Source organism: Thunnus maccoyii, chromosome 17, assembly GCF_910596095.1.
Source record: "Thunnus maccoyii chromosome 17, fThuMac1.1, whole genome shotgun sequence".
NCBI lineage: Eukaryota > Metazoa > Chordata > Actinopteri > Scombriformes > Scombridae > Thunnus > Thunnus maccoyii.
Genome location: NC_056549.1, coordinates 20,177,400 through 20,199,362, shown reverse-complemented (window position 1 = coordinate 20,199,362; position 21,963 = coordinate 20,177,400). Strand labels below are relative to the sequence as shown.

Below are 21,963 nucleotides of genomic sequence, written 5' to 3'. Positions count from 1 at the left end.
ATAGGTCTAGTATATGGTGCATGGCACAGTTGTGTAACTGCCACGATCAGGAAGAAAACACAAACTGTCACCTGCTGCTGAGAGAAAATTGGTCAGGATCATCAAGAGTCAACAGACAACCACCAAAAAGCAGGTATGTGATGAATTAGAAGCTGCTGAACACAGGTAGCAGTGTCCACAGTCAAGTATGTTTTACACCATGGGCTGAGAGGCTGCCGTGCTCCAGAAGTGGCACCTTAAGGCTCGACTGAAGTTTGCTGCTGATCACATGGACAAAGAAAAGGCCTTCTGGGGGAAAGTTCTGTGGTCAGATGAAACAAAAATTGAGCTATTTGGCCGCAGTGAGCAGAAATATGTTTGGAGGAGAAAATGTGAGGCCTAGAGGTGGAGAAAGGTGACCCCAAGAACACCATACCTACCTTCAAGCATGGTGGTGGAAGTATTATGCTTTGGGGCTGTTTTGCTGCCAATGGAACTGGTGCTTTACAGAGAGCAAATGGAATAATAAAGGACGGTTACCTCCAGATTCTTCAGGAAGACCTAAAATCATCAGCCAGGAGGTTGGGTCTTGCGTCTACCTAATTGAGGTAAAAATGGCAAACCAAACCAAATATTAGCATTGCTTTATGTATATTTTCAACCCAACAGATTTGATCACATTTTCAGAAGACCCATAATACATTCATAAAAGAACCAAAATGCATGAACGTTTTTTTGTGACAAAGAAGTGTGTTCCAATCATTGGATCTCCTGGAAAGCAACATGCTCTTCAGGCAGCCAATGAGAAGCAAGCAAAAACGGCAGGGAGTGAGCTGGAAAATGGGATTAAATATGCACGAACATACCAAAGAGCTAACAGGAGCCAGGGCTGTAGCTCAGTGTGGTGTCCAGATGGAGTAGTATAACCCTGCATGGAGATTCCTCCTCCTCAATTCTGCTCAAAAGGTCTTCCAAAGGTCACCTACATTACAGTCAAATTAGTCTCCAGAGGAATTTTTTTTGTGTCCTCTGCTCCAGAGGCACCAGTGTTCCTGCTAGGACACCTGCAATGAACTATTTCACGGGTGCCGCTCCCCAAGGACCTCAATGTCATGCTTTGATGGCTGCTCCCTTGTGAATGCTGCGGCGATGGTGGCGTCCCTTGAGTCAGCAGGCACTAAAACATCCAGCTGTGGAGACGAGAGCCAGGCTGAATGTCACTGCAGCAGCTGCGGGCATCGTAGTGTCTCCCTGGCCCCTCCTGCTGTCACAACAAAGACCCTCAGCGTTGTTATGATGACATGTCTCACTCTTGTGTCAACACATCAGGTTTTACATTGTTTGCCGGAGGAGTAAAAGTGAAGAAACGTGAATTTTGATGTGTAGGGATAAAAACACGAATACGAGAGCAGATTAAAGTGTCAGTTCACCCAAATTACAAGAGAATTTGTCACTTTCTCCTTGTGTTACAGATAATTTTGGTTTTATGTGTCAAGATTTTGAGATATGTCCCTGAGATTTCTTCCACTGTATCAAAAACAAAATAATAGAAGCATTAAAAATTACATTTGAAAATTTGGCAGCAACCTGTCTTTGCAGAAACAAAGCCTTAATTACTCATATTACTTCCTAACTGCATGGCTTGATAAGAAAATATGTTTTTTTGTGATTTTAGTGAAGTGATCCTTGTACGCAATGGGTTTCGACCTTTTTGATTTGTGACCTTTTTAAAGGAAGCAATATGTACTTGTAACTAATTGTCACAAGTTTTATATGTCCATGAGCCTTGTGCAGTTAGACCGCAGTCATTTTACACTCTCATATGGCTCCATTTGAATCATATTTTAATATGCTGTAGGAGGTCAAATTATCAAATATCTCACAAGGGGGGAAATGAATACTATCTTGTTAATCGGTTTAATATCAGTTTCCATTTTTACGCAGACGATACTCAGATGTATCTAGACTGTGACCCTGGAAACAATTATCAGATCAATGCCAACCTGCTTACTTGTCTGAATGACATCTGCATGTGGATGTCACAAAACTTCCTGCAGCTAAACGCTGATAAGACTGAGATATTAATCATAGGTCAAGATAGTGCAAACAACCAAATTTTGAACAGTGGTAGTTCACTATAACTCAGCATTGCAGAAACCTTGGTGTCATTTTTGATCAAATCCTCACCCTAGATTAACATGTTAATTCATTGGTTCAATCCTGTTTTTATCATCAGGAACATTTCAAGGATTAGACCATTTCTTTCTGCCAAAAATCTAGAAACTGATTTCACGCTTTCATAACCAGTCGATTGGACTACTGTGATTCCCTGCTCTCTGGCATCAGCAGAAGATCCCTCTCCCGCCTCCCGCTCATCCAAAACTCTGCTATCAGTATTTTAACTCAGTCTAGGAAACATGATCACATTTCACCAATCCTGGGTTCCCTTAACTGGCTACCTTTTGCTTTTAGAATAGATTGTTAAGATTTTATTGATTACTACAAAGCCCTGAAAGACCTTGCCCCAAGTTATCTATCAGATCTCTAATTGCCCTTAGTCCCTTCCCGCTCCCTGAGACCATCAGATGCGTCGCTTCTTGATGTTCCAAGGTCAAGATTGATACACAAAGGGGATAGAGCCTTTGCAGTCAGTGCTCCTAGACTTTGGAACGACTTGCTTGAGAAGATCAGGGCTGCCAACTCTGTTTTGTCTTTTAAATCACGGTTAAAAACCCACTTGTTTAAAATTGTTTTTTGGTCAGCTTACTATATGTTATGGTATTTTAGTTCATTTTACTTTACAGATGTTTTTATAATGTGCTTAGTTTTTATGGCTTTTAGTTTTTTACATGTCAAATGTGCTCTTTTTTATTGTAAAGCACTTTGTAACTGTGTTTTGAAAAGTCCTATATAAATAAAGTCATTATTATTATCTTGCGACCCCTCAGATTTCTCTTGTGATCCTTTTGAGGGTATGATAATGATCTATATTTTTGCCCTTATTGTCAACAAATCCCATGAGACGACCAAAACCAACAATGAATTGATTCTACTATTGAATATTTCCTGTGCAGCCAAAGTCTAATATACTGTGCTTTTTCTCTGTGCTACAAACCTCCACTGTTGTCCAAAATCTATTAAAAACACATTAATCAGCTGCACCGATGCAGTGACATGTTCCTTCATTGCGATGAACGTGGGCACTGTAGTTTGTTTTTAATCAATCCGATACGCACCATCCTGCTGCCATAAATACTCACTAGAGCACCAAATGTGTATTAATCAGCGACTGAAAATAGTCCCAAACAAATGCAATATATACTCTTGTTGGAGTAATGTTTGCTAAAAACTACAGTGCCCAGCTGTTTTAAGAAATTATTCAGCCTTATATGAAAATCAAAGTGTTTAATCATGACCCATTTTTATGTCTTCAGTAAGTAATGAACATGCTCAGGACTGAGAGTCATAGACAGACTTGGGAAGTACATTGTAAACACATTTGAAGGGATCTTCTAATGGTCAATATGAACAGGAGGAATGATTACAGCGAGCAAAACCTGTTTCGATGTTTGTTTTGGCGCCTGACTGTTGTTTTAAGACAGACTTGAAAAATTGTGAACTTTTCCTTTAATATCTTTATGATCAGCTTTATATCACTGTTTTTATTTCGTGCAGCCGCAGAGATCACCCAGGTGTGTGTATGATTATAAAGATGTGTGTTACCTTTATTATTTTGAGATCTTTGGCTGAGCTGCACCCAAAAAAAAAAAATGGAGTTAGAGGTGAGATAAGCACTATAACCCTCCTGTAACCCCCATTACAAGACCACAGTCACCCCAGCAGAGGTGAGGAGGTTATTATGGGATGTAGCTGTCTGTCCTCCCTGTCGTTCCCTCTCAACTCTTGGCCTTTAACAGGGGCAGCTGACGTCAGGGCGGCCTCAGGCACCTGACTGTCTCTGTTGTTTTTAGCTGTCAGTTTTCCGCTCCCCACCCCGCCCTTTCCCAACTGTTCCTGGCTGATTTCCAAACTCCTCCAGCTCTTTGTAGGAGTGACCTTTGAAGAGGCAGACTGACAGACCGGCTCGGGCGCTCACTCTCTCTTGGTGGTGTGAGTGGTGTCAGTGTGTGGTACTGGCAGGAGAGAGCGGAGAGGGATGAAACAATAATTTGAAGTGAGATAAAGACTGCATTTATCTCAGGCAGGGATCACACATGAAAGTTGACTTTCTAATGTGGAAAATAATCTTTTATCTATCACATGTAGGGTTTACTCAAGTCATGCTTTGATAGTGCTACACCTAAACTAACACCAGTGCTGCTTTGCTCTTTTTAGATCTGATCCGAGAATCAAAGATGTGATGATGATGATGATGATGATGATGATGTGCATGTTACATACCAGATCTAATCTAATGTATAAGTATGTTTAACTATAAGTTTCTTATGTAGATGCACCACATATTATGGATTAAATGTGGTCTTTGTGAAACCAACGTAAAGCTAATAACAGAATATGGATCAGAAAGGAAAAGTTGTTCTTGAAAAACTGTCTGAAAATCATAACTTTCATTTTGATTATTAATTAATTATTGTTTTGATTAATCATTTAGTCTATAAAATGTCAAAAAAAATAGTAAAAGAAATGCCCTTTTCAAGTTTCCTAAACCCATGGTAACATCTTCAAATTGCTTGTTATCTCCAACCAACAGTCCAAATACCAAAGATGTTGAACTGACAGTAATATAAAACACAGAAAAGCAGCAAATTTTCACATTGGAGAATCAAAAACCAACAGATTGTTGACATTTCTGCTTAATAATAGACTTAAACAATGAATAAATTATCATAATTCTTGGTGATTTATTTTCGTTCCATCATTTGAGCAGTCTTGGCTGTGCTTTATTCCAATTAAATATGAAAAGTTTCAAATAGACATGACACACATTGCAGAGTTTTTTTCTTCAGTAACACCAGTTCTTTGAGGGCAGACTGTTTATATTGATGACTTGTGTGGAAGAGTACTAGAAATATGAGCAGAGTAAGTGGTCGCTGTATGTTCCTGCTCTCAGATGGCGACTCTTCAGGTGGTCCTGCTGGTCGAATCAAATGACCACTGACAATAAGACGCCCCTCAGCTTCCCCTGAGTCTTAAATATGCAGCCATGGAAACTGCTCCGATGGCAGCCAGCGACCTTTTCTTGTATTCAGGAATAATAGGGGGATTACATATTGAGGAAAACAAAACTCTGCAGCTCATGTCAGTCAGAGAGACAGCAAATGGTTACTTACAATGCTGTTTGGTTGTTGTTTTGAAAGGACTTACTGTTAAGTCTGTTAAATTAGGCTGAGGAGATTTTATAACATACACATAACTTTCTTCTGATTTATGCTCAAACATGACTTGGTCCATGGATATTTCCGGTGAGCTATTCTTATCTTTGCTCAATTAATTTTCAAGACAGCTACTCTTACTTCGTGTTGAGAAAAATGTCCCGGTGTGTCTGCTGGAAGAAAATGTTTCAGTGCCTATTATACACCTCTGTACATAACCCAGACAATTAAAGGGATTTCAAGCATGAAAGGAAAATCAAGATTCGTCTTAAGAGCTGGAGCCCAAAGCCACTGAATTTTGTTTTTGGAAAAAAGCAAAGGACACTTTATTTAGTTATTACCTTGATAACAACCACTCATCCATATTAAAATGTACAATATAATTAACAATGTTTACACTTCAATGAAAGTGTCAGTGTCATCATTACACCGAAACCAATAATATCACATTCAAACTAAACATATGAAATACATTTAATTCATTTATACATCCACATAAAAGTGAAATAATACTTATTTTCCTATTCATTCTCAAAAAATGAACTGTTTTGAATGAATTTAACTGTTTTTAAACCCTTTTTATATTCTTAAAATATGAAGTATGACATACTACTCCATTGAGATATGGCTTTATACATTACCTTTTCGTTCCGTGATAAAGAACACAGATATATGTACTTTCCCATTTGATATTTGATACTTTCCCTATACATAGAATAAAATAAAATATTAATTCAGTGTACCAGAAACACATAAATGGCCTGAGACGTAAAATAACACCAACACAGAAGTTTCAGTCCCAAATGTACATTTAGAGTCAGCTGCTGACACTATTTAAGGTGCATTCATATATAGAGCGAAAACCTCATCGGTCTTATCTTTGAACTTGTGTGTGAAATTTTAATTAGCTTTTCAAATACTGCCACAGATAACATTCCAGTGAGACCTTGAGAAATATGTTGAAGATAAATGCAAAAAAAATCTCCTTTAATCAATCATCTTTTATCAAACTAACAGAGTTATGCTGTGGAACAGACTCCAAATCTTTTTCAATTTTCCCAAATAAATGAATTATCCTAACTCTATTCCCTGGGATATGATTGCTACAGTGTTGAAACCAACGCAAATAAAGAGAAAGCCTCTGGTTTGGGTGTGTTTTTGGCGCCACCACGTGGGGAGTTGAACATGTGTCCTCTACCCGCGCTACTCTCGCGGCTTTCAGGCGCTTAGCAACCTTACAAGTTGTATCATCGCAATGACCAATCAGAAGTCGTCGTATGAAGCGAGCCGGCCAATCACCATCGAGAATTTGGGCACCAATTTAAACGAGCGAGGGCAAGCTCTTCCTGTTTTGATAACTGCAACACACACGAGTGTACGAGAGAAGAAAGCCGAAAAACCCAAACTTTTGATGTATTTAATCATCTTTATCGGAGACTACGGCTTTCCCAGCAAGAGAGTAAATTAAGAGACTCATTCGGAAGCCGCTGGTTGAGGTTAATGATTAACCATCGCTGAGTTTACAGCTAACGTTAACTCGTTTAGTAGCTAAATTAACGTTACGTCAGGTAAACAAAGCGTCGGTTGTAAAGAGCAAGATGCCGTCCCGTGTGGAGGATTACGAGGTGTTGTATACTATAGGTTCAGGTTCCTATGGACGATGCCAGAAAATAAGACGGAAATCTGACGGGAAAGTGAGTAAAGTTAACTGTTTCACGTTTTTGTCTGCACAAAACCTCTGCCCGTATGTAACGTAATGTTAACGTTAAGATGCAAACACGAAAGCGTTGCTGTTCGATTAAACAGTAACGTTACACTGACGTTAGTTTCAGTTGCAAACTATCGATCCTGAATATTGGTTTGTATGTAGCCTTAGTAAGGTTATGCCAATACAAGGTAATGTTTTAGAAATGTAAAGGCTCTGCTACAAAGAACATATGTTGCGAACTTAAAGTCCCCCTCCACTCAAAAATATGTTTGTCTTCTTGTTGCTTCAGTTGAATGTTTGAGCCTCACTGTGCAGAAGAATACATATGCAGAGTTTGACACTAGAAGTCTGTTTTCACATTTATCTGTTGAAAGCTGAAAATTTCTCTGTGCTCATTGCCTCTGAGCATGATTTGTGACATCACATCTAGTTTAGAGCCAATCATGGTCAACATTCAATTAACTCAAGTGTGACATGGAAAATTGAAGCCTCCAGTGCACAAACACTGAAGCTGCGTCCGAAATTGCATACTATGCACTACATACTCAATATGTGTACTATCATTCAACATACTTTTGTGTGACTAAACAGTAGTAGTATCTCTTTGGATGCACTGAGCCGTAATTATTACGTCATTTCCTGAGAGCCTCCTTGCCAGTTGGAGACATGTAACCATGGTAGCCTGTGCCAACCATAAAGTCTGGACTAATTTAAAAAAATATATTACACCTAGCAAAATGAAACCTTACTTAAATTGAAGTGTTATTGATGTTACGCAAGAGCTGCCTTCGTCGCTGTCAGCCATTGTATGTTATGGTGCGTACGTATATTTGCCAGAGTGAACATGTGTGGAAAATGGCTGCAACAATTTAGGATAACAGACTTTTCATGTCACACATTTTGATTGGTCACAGGTGTAACTGATTACATTTTAGGGTGGATCTATTCTGTTTACGTGATGCCACTGAGACGCACAATACTAGAGGCCTGTGCTATGAAGCAGGATTTGGGTTTAGTGAGGTAACATCAGGTTTAATTCTGGGTTTTCATTCCTACAACGGTTCACTTCTTATCGGGGTACAGCACCATGGTAACTCATGCTGAACAGCTAACCTGCTCCGGAGCAAGTTAATTTCAGAGAATCGGATCACAACCTGTCAAGACCTCAACCACTGACCTATCAGATCACTGTGAAAAAAAAAAAAAAAAGATAGTCATCACTCCTACAGGATCCCGACTAATGATAACTAGAAATAAAAACCAAAGATTGTCTTTTATTAGAAAAATAATCCACATACTGTTAATTGGCTCCCATGATTATAAAAGCAACATTTGGGTCAGATAGACCTCATCAGTCATTAATATCTTTCCACACTTTGCTTTGGTAGCAGAAACAGTCTGACTTTACTTTTAAGTTTCTGTTCATTTTTCTTTTTAAGTGACATATTCAGAATGGTTTCTTCATCATACAACTAACTAACTGTGGATATTATCTCTAGTGTTTCCGCATCTTCTTATTCTTTTGTATGATTACAGACTCGTTTACATTTCACTTTGTTGAATATGACTTTTGCTGTCCCTAAAGCAGAAGTTTTCCACATGCATTTTGTAACACCGTTTCATCTCATGTCATATGAAGTACTTCATTCATGGTTCTGACGATGTCACTCGTAATGAACAACCCAGCCTCTTTCACATGAATGGGCTTGTAGCTGGAAAACCCAGAGTTCACTGGGTTGATTGATAACCAGCTTCGTAGTACTGGTTATTTGGACAGCCAATGTTGGGCTCAGTGAAGCCAGATAATATATCCTGGGTATAATGAACTTGCTTCATAGTACAGACGTCTTGACCCTGAAACCAGAAACAGCTCAGTGGAATCCCACCATCATTAATTTGATTATTTACACCTGTAAATGTTTTTCTCACTGTGTCAAAATGTCTTTCGTGCTTAGTGACAAACCTAAATGTAATGCAGCCGATTGTGATTATTATTTGTCACATCTGTGTCTGACAAGTAAAAATCGTCTCTTTATATTTTAACTGTTTAAGAGCACCCACATTATAAGCAGCTGGAAGCAATAAGAGCACAGTCAAAATGGCAACTTGATATTACCATATTGCTGTTGTTATGACCCCCAGAAAGGCTCTTAGGAGGAGGAGGAGGAGCAGAAAAAATATTAAATTTATTTGTTAACAAAAAAATTTGATCACAAATCAGACGACACCTGACGGAAGAGCGCAGGACATCATGAGATTCAAGATCATGTGCACATCACAACCAGCAGGAGGGAGTGTTTAACAGCTGTGCCCTTTAAGTAGAGTATTTATATCCGGAGATATTCTCAAATATTCTTTGGGCATTGATTGTAACTATAAGTGCTAAGATGTAAGATGGTCTTGGTTGGCCTTGATTTTTTCTTTTGGTTCACTAAACCTCTTTTGCATTGTGGTAGATCCTTGTGTGGAAGGAGCTGGATTATGGCACCATGGCGGAGAGTGAGAAGCAGATGCTGGTTTCAGAGGTGAACCTCCTGAGGGAGCTCAAGCACCCAAATATAGTAAGGTACTACGACCGCATCATAGACCGGACCAACACCACGCTGTACATTGTCATGGAGCACTGCGAGGGTGGGGACCTGGCCAGCCTCATCACCCGATGCATCAAAGAAAGGTGACTTTGTGATCCTTAGTGTTGGACTACCCTCTTTATGTTGTGTATTTATGTTCATGCTGCTGTCTTCTCATGTGCAAGAATAAAGTGCGTTTCAGGTTAAACTTCGCTTCACATTACCTCTGATTTTTTTACCACGGCAGACGTTATTTGGAAGAACAGCTCATCCTGCGAGTCATGGCACAGCTCACGTTAGCCCTGAAGGAGTGCCACAGACGGAGTGACGGCAGGGCCACTGTGCTTCATCGAGACCTGAAACCAGCCAACATCTTCCTCGACATCAGACAGAACGTTAAGCTCGGTGACTTTGGCCTGGCGAGGATCCTGAACCATGACACCAGCTTCGCAAAGACATTTGTTGGGACACCTTACTACATGTCTCCAGTGAGTTCTTTATTCTTAAACTACCCTTTGATTTGTAAGAAATATTTCCAAAGAATTTTGTGGGTTTGTGAACTTAACATCTTGATATGATCTTGTAGAGAGACGGGGTTCCTCTGTAGGGACGAATTAAATAATACATTATGTTTCAATGAAAAATGATTACTTGTAAATGTGAAAAGTCTACTCCCAACTGTGCAGAACACCCAGACCTAAAAGGAGCTGTGCAGGAAACAGAATCCCATATTTTACACATGAGGAGAAATTACGAGTATTTGTTATCATTAGCACTGAACCTTGGAGTTGAGCCACAACAAAGCTGTCCTCCTGACAGCTTAATATATGTACTCACTGAATAACTACAGGGATATGTGTTTTCAGCTGTTTTTGTCTCCTGATTTTTTACAAAAAATCTTAGTCTTAATCTTAATCAGCCACTATCTTTCAACATTATTCTTTCAGGAACAAATAAACCGGATGTCCTACAACGAGAAGTCAGATATTTGGTCGCTGGGTTGTTTGTTGTATGAACTCTGTGCATTATCGTAAGTTTCCCAACACATCTGCTTAAGCTCATTTCTCCAGAGGCTGGTTTGTTGTCTGCACAGCTGAGCATTGTGTCTGGATTGCTCCTCTTTAGCCCTCCGTTTACCGCTTACAACCAAAAAGAGCTTGCAGAGAAGATCAGAGAGGGGAAGTTCAGAAGAATCCCGTACCGATACTCTGAGGAACTGAACACTCTACTCAGCAAAATGCTCAACCTTAAGGTTAGAAATGAATTATTTAATCATTCTATTATATTGTTTTAGATACTACACTTTGCTGCATTGTGCGTAATTGGTCTTTGTCACCAGGACTATTTGCGGCCCTCTGTGGAGTCTATCCTCCAGAGCAGCCTATTGGCTGACGCTGTCGCCGAGGAACAGAGGAAGGCACAGGCGCGGCTTCGCCGGCGGTCAGCGGACTCTGACTGTCACAAGCCTGCTGAACCAACGGCCACTTCTTCCGCAGAGCTCAGACTCAGGGAACAGGCGCTGCGTGACAGAGAAAAGGCGCTGAAGGAACGTGAGGAGAGGCTGGAGCGTGAGTGTCGTTCTACTCCCCCTCGTGCCACGCAGACTTCGATTTCATGTCTGGTCAGGGTTTGATTGTGCTGTGGCCTGGCTGTTAGACAGTATCACTCTTGCTGACCTGCAGCTAGACTTAAACAAAAAGCAAATACTGCTTCCATCTTACTAAGAGTGTTGTAGAGTAGTTGAAGAGACTCATATAACTAGAACAGGTTTGTTCATGTCGCAGCCACATTTTTGCCTACTTCCAGGTACTTGAATATGCATCTGAAGGATGTGCGTCATTGTGTCACACTGTAATTTAGTGCTACATGGTCAAGAAATAAATTTGTCTTTTTTTTGTTCTGTGTGGCAGAAAGGGAGCAGGAGCTGTGTGTCCGTGAACGACTGTGCACTGAGAAGCTAGCAAGGTAAAACTTTTTATTTTTAATTTTTAAAGGTCAGAAAACAATCCACAGGACGTCATTTTACCTATTTTGCTCATTCTACAGGGTCATTTTTTGTGAGTCTTGTCAATTGATTGGTGACGTTAATGTGCTGTTTCAGAGCTGAGGGTTTATTGAAGAATTACAACCGTGTGCAGCTGCAGCAGAGGGACCTGGCACAGTTCTACACCAAAGACATAGGTATGGGAATCAGATGAAGACCTCTGGACTCACTGAACCAAGACAAGAAATGAGGAATGTTTTTATGTGTGGATGCTTCTGGTTTGAATGTTGATGTCTTTATTTATTACATCTTAAATCATGTAAATAAAGTTTTTATACACCAATAAAGAATTAATTAAATTAATCCTGCATTTTTAAAAGAATTATGGTCATGATGCACACCTGATAATCTGAGATCCAGCTGTCATTGGAAAGAGTGTTGCATGCTGTTGTCAGGGTTGCCTGATGATATAAAGTCAGACTGAGCTTTGTTAATCAGTTACTCCTTACTGTTTGGTCCTAGATGTGGTGGAGAACCTCTCCCCCGGCAAGAAGAAGGTCCACTTTGCTGGTGAGAGCAAAGAGAACCAGCGGCCTGATAGCCGTCAGAGTGCGACGTCCCAGGAGCTGATTTTGAGGAGGCTGCAGGCGGCCAATCTGCGCGCCCAAACACTGAAAGAAGTGGAGAAAACCTGTCAGTTCAAGAGCAGGCAGATCCTCGGCATCCGCTGATTATACAGATATCACTGTGACTGAATGTGAAACCTACTGAAGGATAGCTGGATGTAATTTAAGCATTATTTATATGATAATTGAGTAGCGTTGACAGTAGTGAAACCAAATGATTCAATCCTGTGTATAGTTGTGTGTGTTAAGTTTTTTAGTGTTTTATTGGAGGTGTGTCAGAATTTTATTTAGTTTGAAGTGCTGATGTGTTTATTTTATAGGCAGCTATTGTGACTGTAAACAATGTACTGTATATTCTTGCTACATATATAAATCTGTGTTCCTTCACAAACTGCATGGACATAAAAGGGCAGATTCTTTAGTGACTTATGTCCATAACAATACAGCAGTTTATTAAGTTAAAAACACTAAGTAGAACAACTACTGTTCTTCTTAGCTGCTACTACTATCTGTGATAGCAATGAACATGTAAACTATGCAGAATGAATGATTGTGAATTTTATTTCTTTGACATTTCCTGATTTAAAAAACTACTGATAGGAGTATAAAGTATAAGAATAAATAGAACTTTACTCATCCTCAAGGAAAATGTTTGTGCCAGAGATAAATAGTAAATACAAATAAAATGTATATAAAATACCATAAAAGTATGCTTTTGTTTATTGAAAACCTTTTCGGCATTTTATGAGAATCAAAACAGTTACTCGAAATAAGTAATTTTCAATTTGCAGACAACTATAACACAAAGACTGTTTAATCAAGACTGATAGTTTCCACAAGGGGTCATCAGTTTACCATGAAAAGTAACCTGCATTTAGAGAGATTTCTCTCGTGATTACAGAGACAAAGCAATAAGCCTTCATACCTGAAAGCCGTTTGTTCCTGATAAACAGCAGAGTAGAGGGTCTAAGTAAGAGCGATGTATGAAATATTATGCTTAAATGAAAGCACTCCAGTTCAAAATTGATTAAAAAAAGGGCTAAAAGATTATTTATATAGGTTTCCAACAATGAAAGATGGGACCAATTATTTCTCAAGATCAATAGGGCATTATAAATGATGAAAGGATACGGGTCATCTCGTACAAGAAAATAACATATTTGGAACAATTTGTAAACTTAAAAGCTATTTTAAAGGGAAGTAGGTCTATTCTGAAGCAGAGCCAACTTGCTAAGGAACTGAAACTAATTTGACAAAGTTACAGTTTCGTTTGGTTGAATTCCTTGAAAATGTTAAATATCCTCTTTTCTTTATGTAATTGAACACATTTACATTGCAAAGAGGGGACATACATGCATTGATAGCAATAAAAAAAATATTGTCAACAGTAAAACAAAGCAAAAATAATCCTAAAGGGATTCTTAAGTCAGACCTGTGACAAAATTACACAAAAGGCAAAACAAATAGTGACAGACAATTATAATATATAATACAATATGTATAATAATATAGGACATACGGAGACATGGACACAAACATTCTCAAAGCTTTTTGTTTATTTATGTCACTATCTTCAGTTAGGAGAAATACATTGTAAATGTATTAACATAGGCAAGGTTTCCAATCATATTAAGGATTCACAGATCAATTATGGACACAATCGCGATATTACAGTTGCAGTTAAGCGTGCGTAGCAACCGTTGTTGTCTGGTTCGTTTTGCTTCGCCTGCTTGCGAGAGTTGCAAAATCCAACCAATCAGCTTCGACCTCGTACCCTCTCCGCCAATAGAAACCGTGCGGGGGGCGTGTCTTTTAACAGCGCTGTGTTCCGTGTGGAAAGTTTACCGGCTCGGGTGCAAAGTTTCAGCCGTCTGCAAACCAGAGCTCGTCGGCAAACAAATCTGGAATATGCTGGTGCCAACCGCGGTGTATTTATAGGGGTTACTAGTGTCGTATTTCGGATTAATCGTCTTCTGATAAATCCGAGTGATGTTGCCGTCGCTAGATATGAGTAGTGAGTGAAGACGCGGTGACCATTGCCTCGTATTGTCTCAGCTAGCTAGTCGTTAGCTTGGAGCTAACCGCGGTGAGACGTTATTTAACGTTAACGTGAAACTTGAATCGACGGAAGGACTGTGAGGAAAAGGTTGGGAAAATGGCTTGTGAACCTAATCGTGTCCGGCTGCTCTGCATGCTCTCGTTGACTTTTGGGTTTTTCATTGTGGAGGTGGTGGTCAGCCGGTTGACCGCGTCTCTCTCGATGCTGTCCGACTCTTTCCACATGCTGTCGGACGTCATCGCGCTGGTGGTCGCTCTGGTCGCGGTGCGATTCGCGGAGAAAACTCACGCTACTAACAAAAACACCTTCGGGTGGATCCGGGCGGAGGTGATGGGGGCTCTGGTGAACGCTGTCTTCCTGGCGGCTCTCTGTTTCACCATCGTCTTAGAGGCGATCGAGCGCTTCACCGAGGCCCATGAGATCGAGAGCCCGGAGATGGTTGCCGGGGTCGGCGCCGTGGGGCTCCTTGTGAACCTGCTCGGGCTCTGCTTGTTTCACGGGCACGCCGGCGGAGGACACGGACACTCACACGGAGGGCACTCCCACGGGAGTAAGAACAAGAGGGGTAAAGCCGGCAAGTCTCTGAAGGCTGGGAACGGGACGTCAGGAGAAGAGACCAACAACTTGGTGGGGAATCACAATAGCCCTGGTGATGTGAAACCGAGAAATGGTGAGTTTGGAGCATTTTTCATCGTACTCAGTCTTGAGTTTAGCCTCCCTGTATTAAAATGTACAGTACAAAGTGTACAAATCCTCCAAACGCAGATTCATTGTGTCCCACATTTTTAAGCTGACAGTTTGTGCCAGACTTTATCTTCATTGTTAGCAGTCCAGATTGCATAACAGTACATACATTCAACCCCCTCCTAAGTGACTAATCTGTGTTGTTTTATTGTAAAACTGATATTTAGACATTGTGTTTGTTATCAGATATCTGATAACAAACACAATCTGATCGGTCACTTTATCCTCAGAAACGTGGCCACCTTCAGTGACTTAAGCGTGTTGGGGCCTCAGTTTTCAGGCTTTGTGAAGACTGACCATTACCAGCTGGCTGAAGAATAGAGCAGAGTAGAAGCTTCTGACTCAGCCAAGGATTTTTGATGAGTCCAACCTTGTTAAAGTGTCCAATCTGACAAAATTACCAAAACTCTCTCGCCTCATTTATATTGCTAACGCTTTATTGTACAAACAAGTGAATTCATTGTACAATAATGATAACCTTAGTGTTTCACTGTTCACACAGCGATGGCGAGGTGTTTAGTTCTGTAATGTATCTCTATTTATTGGATATTGAGTTTAAGTTGTTTATGGTGTGTATCTATTAGAAATCTATTCTAATATATATAAACATTTTTGAATATAGTTAACTAAAAGAAAATGTAAAATTTAAATCTCTATGTGGTATAAGACATAATGTTTCTTGTCACTTGGTTTGAAGTGACTTGATTGGCTGTAGTTCCTGTCACTGTTAAAGAGTTTTGATGGGCTGAAGGCCTCCGTGTTTTTTTTTTTTTTTTTTCACCTTAAAGGTGGTTGAACATGATTGTCTAATCACCATCAGATGTGTTACTAAGGTGTGGCCTACATAGTACAACAGTGCTCATTTTGAAGATGGCCTGAGGGCCAAAACGTCATCTAAATAGAAGAGAAATGCAAATGGAGCCAGAGTGTGCAACACTTTTTTTCTCTTAAGTCTAACTCCAGTGATCAGCACCTCTCTACAACCCTTGGTGTGTGTTACTTTTCCATTATATGAGGTGTTTGGTTACTACAATCATATTCAGAAACAGCTCTTCCTACCATCTGTGGGTTCAGGTCAGATGAGATTTTGATGTCTTGTTTCTGACGATAAAATGGCAGACCACCTCTAAAAAGCTTCCTTGGGTACACCTCTGCACATTCCATCCGAGAGCTCACCCTCCTCGCACCCTGAAGGGTTAAATCCATACAGAAGACCATTTCTCCCCCTTCGCTGTTAGGCCCCGCCAGTTTCAATAAATGGAGGTCCCCCCCCCCCCCCCTCCATGCCCCAATCGCTGTTACTGGGTCATACATCAGTGTAACAGTGGAGTCGACAGCCCAAGCCACACCATTAGCCGCTGATGAATGACCCGGCGTGTCCCAGGATGGAAGTGAGCAGTCATTGCTCAGGTGCCGTTCCTTCAGTGCTGTGCACGCTGCCACTGACTCCAGTTAGTAATTGAATTTGCTTAATGTGGATTACTACAGAGTGTTAAGGATCCCATGTGCCGGGAGTTCATTTTCATGTAATCCACCATTGCTGTCTGGTATGCCCCCCTTGTCTGTAGCCCTGAGCAGTTACGAGATACTAGCTTCAGTCACAAGGCTGAGTTGTCCTCCACAGTTAAAGCTATAATCCAACATATGAAGAAAGAGTAAATGACTAATATAACAACGTAATGGGCTGTTTGAATTAGATCCAGTAAACTATCTTTGCAAGCATCACCCGATAACACTGTGCACTAGAGTTCTGGCTCTTTTGTTTCAAAGGGTCGTGTGCTTCAGCTCCAAACGATGTAACAGAACAATTTAACAACTGGCTGCCACTGAATCTACTTGCAGCATCCTTACTGCATGCTGATTTCGTACTACCTATTTCTTTGCCCTGTAATGAGCTCACTGTTGCTTCTAAAACTTTTCTAAATGACATTTCTGTTTTTGTTACAATCTCTGTATCTCTTCCTGTGTACCTATACAGAAGGCTGTGTCAGAATCTTGGTGTCAAAGTCCATTTGATTATTTAACCTTCCCTTGTTATGAAGGTGTTTCAGTAAAGTTAACTAACCTCTCCACTTTTATCTGCAGAAATCAGCCGTAAAGACAGCACAGAGGTGCAGATGAACGGCAACACGCAATATGAGGAGATGGACCATGACCACAGCTCGTCATCACAGCTCAACATGCGCGGTGTCTTCCTCCATGTGTTGGGCGACGCCCTGGGCTCTGTTATCGTGGTGGTCAACGCTATAATATTCATCTTTGTGTGGAAGCCCTGCAAAGCCGGTGAGATATGCGTCAACCCGTGCATCAACAGTCACACCACAGACCACCATCATGTCAATCACACACTGGTGGACCTGCTTGAAGGCCCCACCGTGCCAAGCATGAAGGTGGCTGGTCCCTGCTGGGTTCTCTACCTGGATCCCACGCTCTGCATCATCATGGTGGGCATCCTGCTGTACACCACCTACCCGTTGCTAAAGGAGTCGGCCCTCATCCTGCTTCAGACCGTGCCCAAGCAGATCAACATGCACCGGCTCAACGAGCGTCTGCTCAGTCTGGAGGGCGTCCTGGCAATCCACGAGCTGCACATCTGGCAGCTGGCCGGCAGCCGCATCATCGCAACGGCACACATCAAGTGCCACGACCCCACGTCTTACATGGAGGTGGCCAAACGCATCAAGGACTTCTTTCACGATGAGGGCATCCACGCCACCACCATCCAGCCCGAGTTTGTCACATTCAGCTCGGAGTCTCGAGACTCTCTCTGTGAGCTCTCCTGTCGGACTCAGTGTGCTCCCAAGCTGTGCTGCGGCTCTGCAGACAAACAGAACACGGACAAGAAAGCTAGCAGTGACAGCAAGGCGACTGCTGCTTCAGCCCTGGAGGTGGTCAGTGAGACCACAGAGCAGGCCGCAGCTGCTCTGGTGCGCCCTCGGTCAGGGGCCGAGGTGACCATCACCAGAGAGGTGGAGTCGTCTCTGTGAGATGGAAGAGAAAGAGAGAAACAGAGGAGAAGCTGGAAAACCACCACATCAAGCAAAAACAATCATTATCATTTGCAGGACGCAGGAATCTTTTTGACCTGTGGATAAGGAAAAAAAAAAATTCCTTAGTCCTTTTTTATTCTTTTTTTTTTGCCCCCTTTATGGCTGCAAAATCCTTTCAAAACATACTGTGTTCATGCATTTTTCAGTTTCTCAGTTTCTTTCATCCCTCTCTTCTCTCCATATATATCTCCAGTAGTTGGAATATATATATATATATAAATATAATGTATATATTCCAACCACTGCTGTCTCCCACCCACCCTCTCCTCTGCTGCTCAGCCCCTCTTTTGTCTGTTGCCCTGACAGTGTGGTAGCAATGCATGTTGGGGTTCACTGACCTATCTCCTCCTGGACTGGAGCGAGGCCTGCATGAGTGTCCCTCATTAGCACCGCGTTGTGATGTGTCATCTCGTCCCATGGTGTTTCTGTGCCAAAGCGTCTCACTACAGGACTGGAGGGATCGGAGAGACCTCCCTCTCCTCCAGAAGGACACACACAACACATGCAAGTCGGAGCACACATCACTAGGTTATTTTGTTCGGCCTATGGACTTGTTGGCAAAGAGTCTACTTTTTGTTTCTTGTGTAGGCTTTGAGCAAATCTATTTTCTTAACCTCTGGCCCCAAATGGAAGAGTATTATATTGCATAATAATTTAAGTATTTAAGTTATTAGAAATGATCTATTTCTCTCTGTAGATGCTGTTTGTAATATTTAGTTTGGGTGATAGAAACTTTTTTGCAATTTTCTGTCTTGAATTTTTTTTTTTTCTTGGACAAACCATCTATGCTGTAGTCAGTTTTTCAAATGTGATATTTTATAATTTTGTTTCTCAAACTTTCTCTGGCCTTGACTCGGTTTTAATTGCAGTCATTAGTTGGATACAGAAGCCGTATCAACATCTCTCTCACCTTGCCTTTTAAATAAAAAAAACTGCTGTGGTATGGCACTAAGTATAGAAGAAATAATGTAACTGAACTTGCAATGGCATGGTATGTAATTACTTGTTCATTCAAGATCTGATGCATTGCAAGCCAGAGGGGGTTGGGTCTGTTGCTAAGAAACGAGCACTGTATACCAATAGTCAAACACTATTCTCTGTGTGAATCTGTACTGGAAAGCTTTCTGATGACGGCTTGATGATTTATCAGTTTTTAAAAATCCTCATGAATGTGTTCGGCACCTTGTCACAATCCATGCTGAGGGACTTTTTTGTAATTTTAGGATGTTCTACTGTGTTTGCATGACAAAACTGAGACCTGGTGCTCGACGTTGAAGAGCTCCACTAAGAGCTCCAGTTGCTGCTTACCAGAACCTACTGGTATCCTCCAACTATTCGAATTACTGTGTATGGAATGACTCATCATGTAGCTCGCCTCTCCTCTGCTTTGGACAGCTGAGCAGACTGTTTGCTGAATTGAAGTCCATACAGTGGCCTTTGAAATTGTTTGAAATTTCCCTCATCATTTAAACAGTGAGCCATCGATGCGTCTCAGATCTCCACTCCCGATTTTAATGTGTATGCAATGTAGAAATATGTGCTGGGAAATGTATTTTGACGCATTCCTTCATTTGTAATGTTTGGTCACTTTTATTTTGTGTCTTCTCAGACTTGAGCTGTATGTGATAATTGAAAACATAAGTGTTGTTTTTTTATTTTAGATATAACATGTCAGCTGATGTGTTTCTTGAGATATATATATGTATATATATATCTCATTAGTATCTGTCCAATGTGTCATTGTGAAATAAAATATATGGCTGTTTGGTACAGTTGATGAGCCCAATTTTGTCACTTGCCTTATTCTTTCTTTGTCTTTTAATTTCAAGTTGTAGCAGCCATCATGGGCACTTAGCACATACTTCTAACAGTGGAAACCCAAACTTTGATCTGTTGTTGACTTTTGTCCATTAAATCCACTTAAGCCATAGAATTGTGAAGGAGATTATAGAGGAGATTTAGGTTTAAGAAGCAGGGATTGTGCACAGGTCTACATAACTTTATTACACTCAGCCTACATTCAGGTTCCCTGTAAAATCCATGTTGAACATGTAAACTTGTGCTACTCTTTGAGAAAAAAATCAGTACCCAAAAAAAGAGAAATGCATGGGTTTATTGAGGTTTAACATTGTGCCCATTAGGTCTGTGTTTACATTGACAAAGATGGAATCAAATTACGCAGTAAAGGGCATCAAATGTGAGGACGTGCAAATGGTTAAGAATATTTTTCTCTTGCTGTTTTACTTGTATGTTGGTTTTATTAACCAACAGCTTTTTTTCTGTCAATCAAGAGATTTTTCAGACACAGTAATATTAAATGTATTCACTTGCTCTGACTATAAGTCTAATTTAATTAAGACGTCATTAAGACTATAGTGGCCAAAGAGTCTCTGCACACTTCACAGGTTAAAACATAGACGCAACACTATAAAAATGTTAAAACAATAAGATTGAGGTTAAGAAAATAAAAGCTGATATGCCATCAGTGAGAGTTTAGGTAACTACTTGTCAAAGGAGTAAACTGAATATTTACCTGGTAAACAAAGCACATAGAAAAAAGATGCATTTTAATCTCAGCAGAGCCTCCGAACTAGCAACGGGAGCTTGAATCATAGTGTGTATGAGGTGATAATTTCAGTCAACTTGTCACTGAAAACCACATTAAGGAGCATGTTGTGTGTAAAGCTACATTCATCCAGGCAGTAAACCCAACAGGATACTTGTGGCTGATGTCTTGTGGCCATCTACAAAACCTCCTGAGTATCTAAACAGTAATGATGGTCAAAAGTAAATCTGCCGTGCAAAGTGTGAGTGAGTTGTGGAGTGTCATGCTACAATTACGTAAGTCCATAATTACAGCATTTCACAACTCTTCTCTGCAGTGTAAATAAGCGGATACTGGCTTGAGTTTGGGTGGAAGTCTGTTGCGGCTGCTTACTGTGGCCCCAGGGGCCTTATGTAAGAGGCCCGGGGCCCGGGGGCATTCCAAAGGCAACAAGCACGGGGATCTACCCAGCATTCCTCTGTGCTGCTGGGCCGCTCTCTCCTCACTCTCTGTGCCTTTTCATGTGGTTTATGCACACAGCAGCTCTCTTTGTTAAAGTCAGGTGTTCTTTGCACCTTCACTGTGGGTCATTGTATGCAAAATTAAAGTGTGTCTGCATGCATCCACTGCCGACATTGTCTGTGCCTCTAATGTATTAGCTACCATTACATACATACAGAGGAAAGCATCCAATTTTCAAAAGATAAATACCTGATTATCTTTGAAAAGGGTAATTTAAAGGAATAGTTTTAAGAAATTGTTTTCTGGTGGAGAATGAGATGAGAAGACTGATACTGCCTCTACAAAATGACAGCTAGCAGCCAGTTAGCTTAGCTTAGCAAAAAGATCCCATCGGAGCTGCAACAATTAGTTGATTGACAGAAAATTAATTGACAACTATTTTTATAATCAATTAATCATTTAAGCCTTTTTTAAGCAAAAGTGCACAGAAAAATATGTTTTTAGGCTCTCAAATTAGACTATTTGCTGCTTTTCTTTGTCTTACATTACAGAAAAATCTGACAAAATAAGACATTTAATGACATCACCATGGACTGAAATTATGTTGGACATTTTTTACTCTTGATGTTTTATAGACAAAAAGACGGAAGACACATCAAAAGTAGATTTTTTTTACAAAAAGTCTTTAAAACAGATGTTATACTGCTCTCCTCCATCACAAAAAACACTACAGGTAGAAGCCACTTAGCTTAGCTTAGCATAAAGACTGGAAACGGGGGGAAACAGCTAGCCTGGCTCAGTCCAACAGTAACAAAATCTACCTACCAGCACCTCTAAAACTCTCTAATTATCACATTATATTTTATTTACACACACAAAAATCAAAGTGTAAACATGACTGAG

General features: G+C 40.6%; 2 protein-coding genes across 2 annotated transcripts; both read left to right on the top strand.

Annotated features, from left to right (window-relative positions):
* The first annotated feature begins 6,639 nt into the window (after nucleotides 1–6,639).
* Nucleotides 6,640–12,582, top strand: nek2 (NIMA-related kinase 2). Its single transcript, XM_042390750.1, has 9 exons — nucleotides 6,640–7,006; nucleotides 9,477–9,694; nucleotides 9,838–10,078; nucleotides 10,538–10,620; nucleotides 10,716–10,842; nucleotides 10,930–11,158; nucleotides 11,501–11,555; nucleotides 11,692–11,771; nucleotides 12,097–12,582. Exons 1-9 carry the CDS (start codon nucleotides 6,911–6,913, stop codon nucleotides 12,303–12,305), a joined length of 1,338 nt encoding a protein of 445 aa, XP_042246684.1. The 5' UTR covers nucleotides 6,640–6,910; the 3' UTR covers nucleotides 12,306–12,582.
* A 1,406-nt stretch (nucleotides 12,583–13,988) lies between these two features.
* On the top strand, nucleotides 13,989–19,839 carry slc30a1a (solute carrier family 30 member 1a). Its single transcript, XM_042390749.1, has 2 exons — nucleotides 13,989–14,929; nucleotides 17,089–19,839. Exons 1-2 carry the CDS (start codon nucleotides 14,356–14,358, stop codon nucleotides 17,988–17,990), a joined length of 1,476 nt encoding a protein of 491 aa, XP_042246683.1. The 5' UTR covers nucleotides 13,989–14,355; the 3' UTR covers nucleotides 17,991–19,839.
* Nucleotides 19,840–21,963: the final 2,124 nt, after the last annotated feature.

What these genes read in the sequence shown, in the direction of transcription:
- nek2 (XM_042390750.1), top strand. Translation starts at nt 6,911, where the DNA reads ATGCCGTCCCGTGTGGAGGATTACGAGGTGTTGTATACTATAGGTTCA. An exon ending in CACCTTACTACATGTCTCCA is followed by an intron (nt 10,079 to 10,537) that starts GTGAGTTCTTTA and finishes TTATTCTTTCAG; the next exon opens with GAACAAATAAACCGGATGTC. An exon ending in TATGAACTCTGTGCATTATC is followed by an intron (nt 10,621 to 10,715) that starts GTAAGTTTCCCA and finishes GCTCCTCTTTAG; the next exon opens with CCCTCCGTTTACCGCTTACA.
- slc30a1a (XM_042390749.1), top strand. Translation starts at nt 14,356, where the DNA reads ATGGCTTGTGAACCTAATCGTGTCCGGCTGCTCTGCATGCTCTCGTTG. An exon ending in TGATGTGAAACCGAGAAATG is followed by an intron (nt 14,930 to 17,088) that starts GTGAGTTTGGAG and finishes TTTTATCTGCAG; the next exon opens with AAATCAGCCGTAAAGACAGC.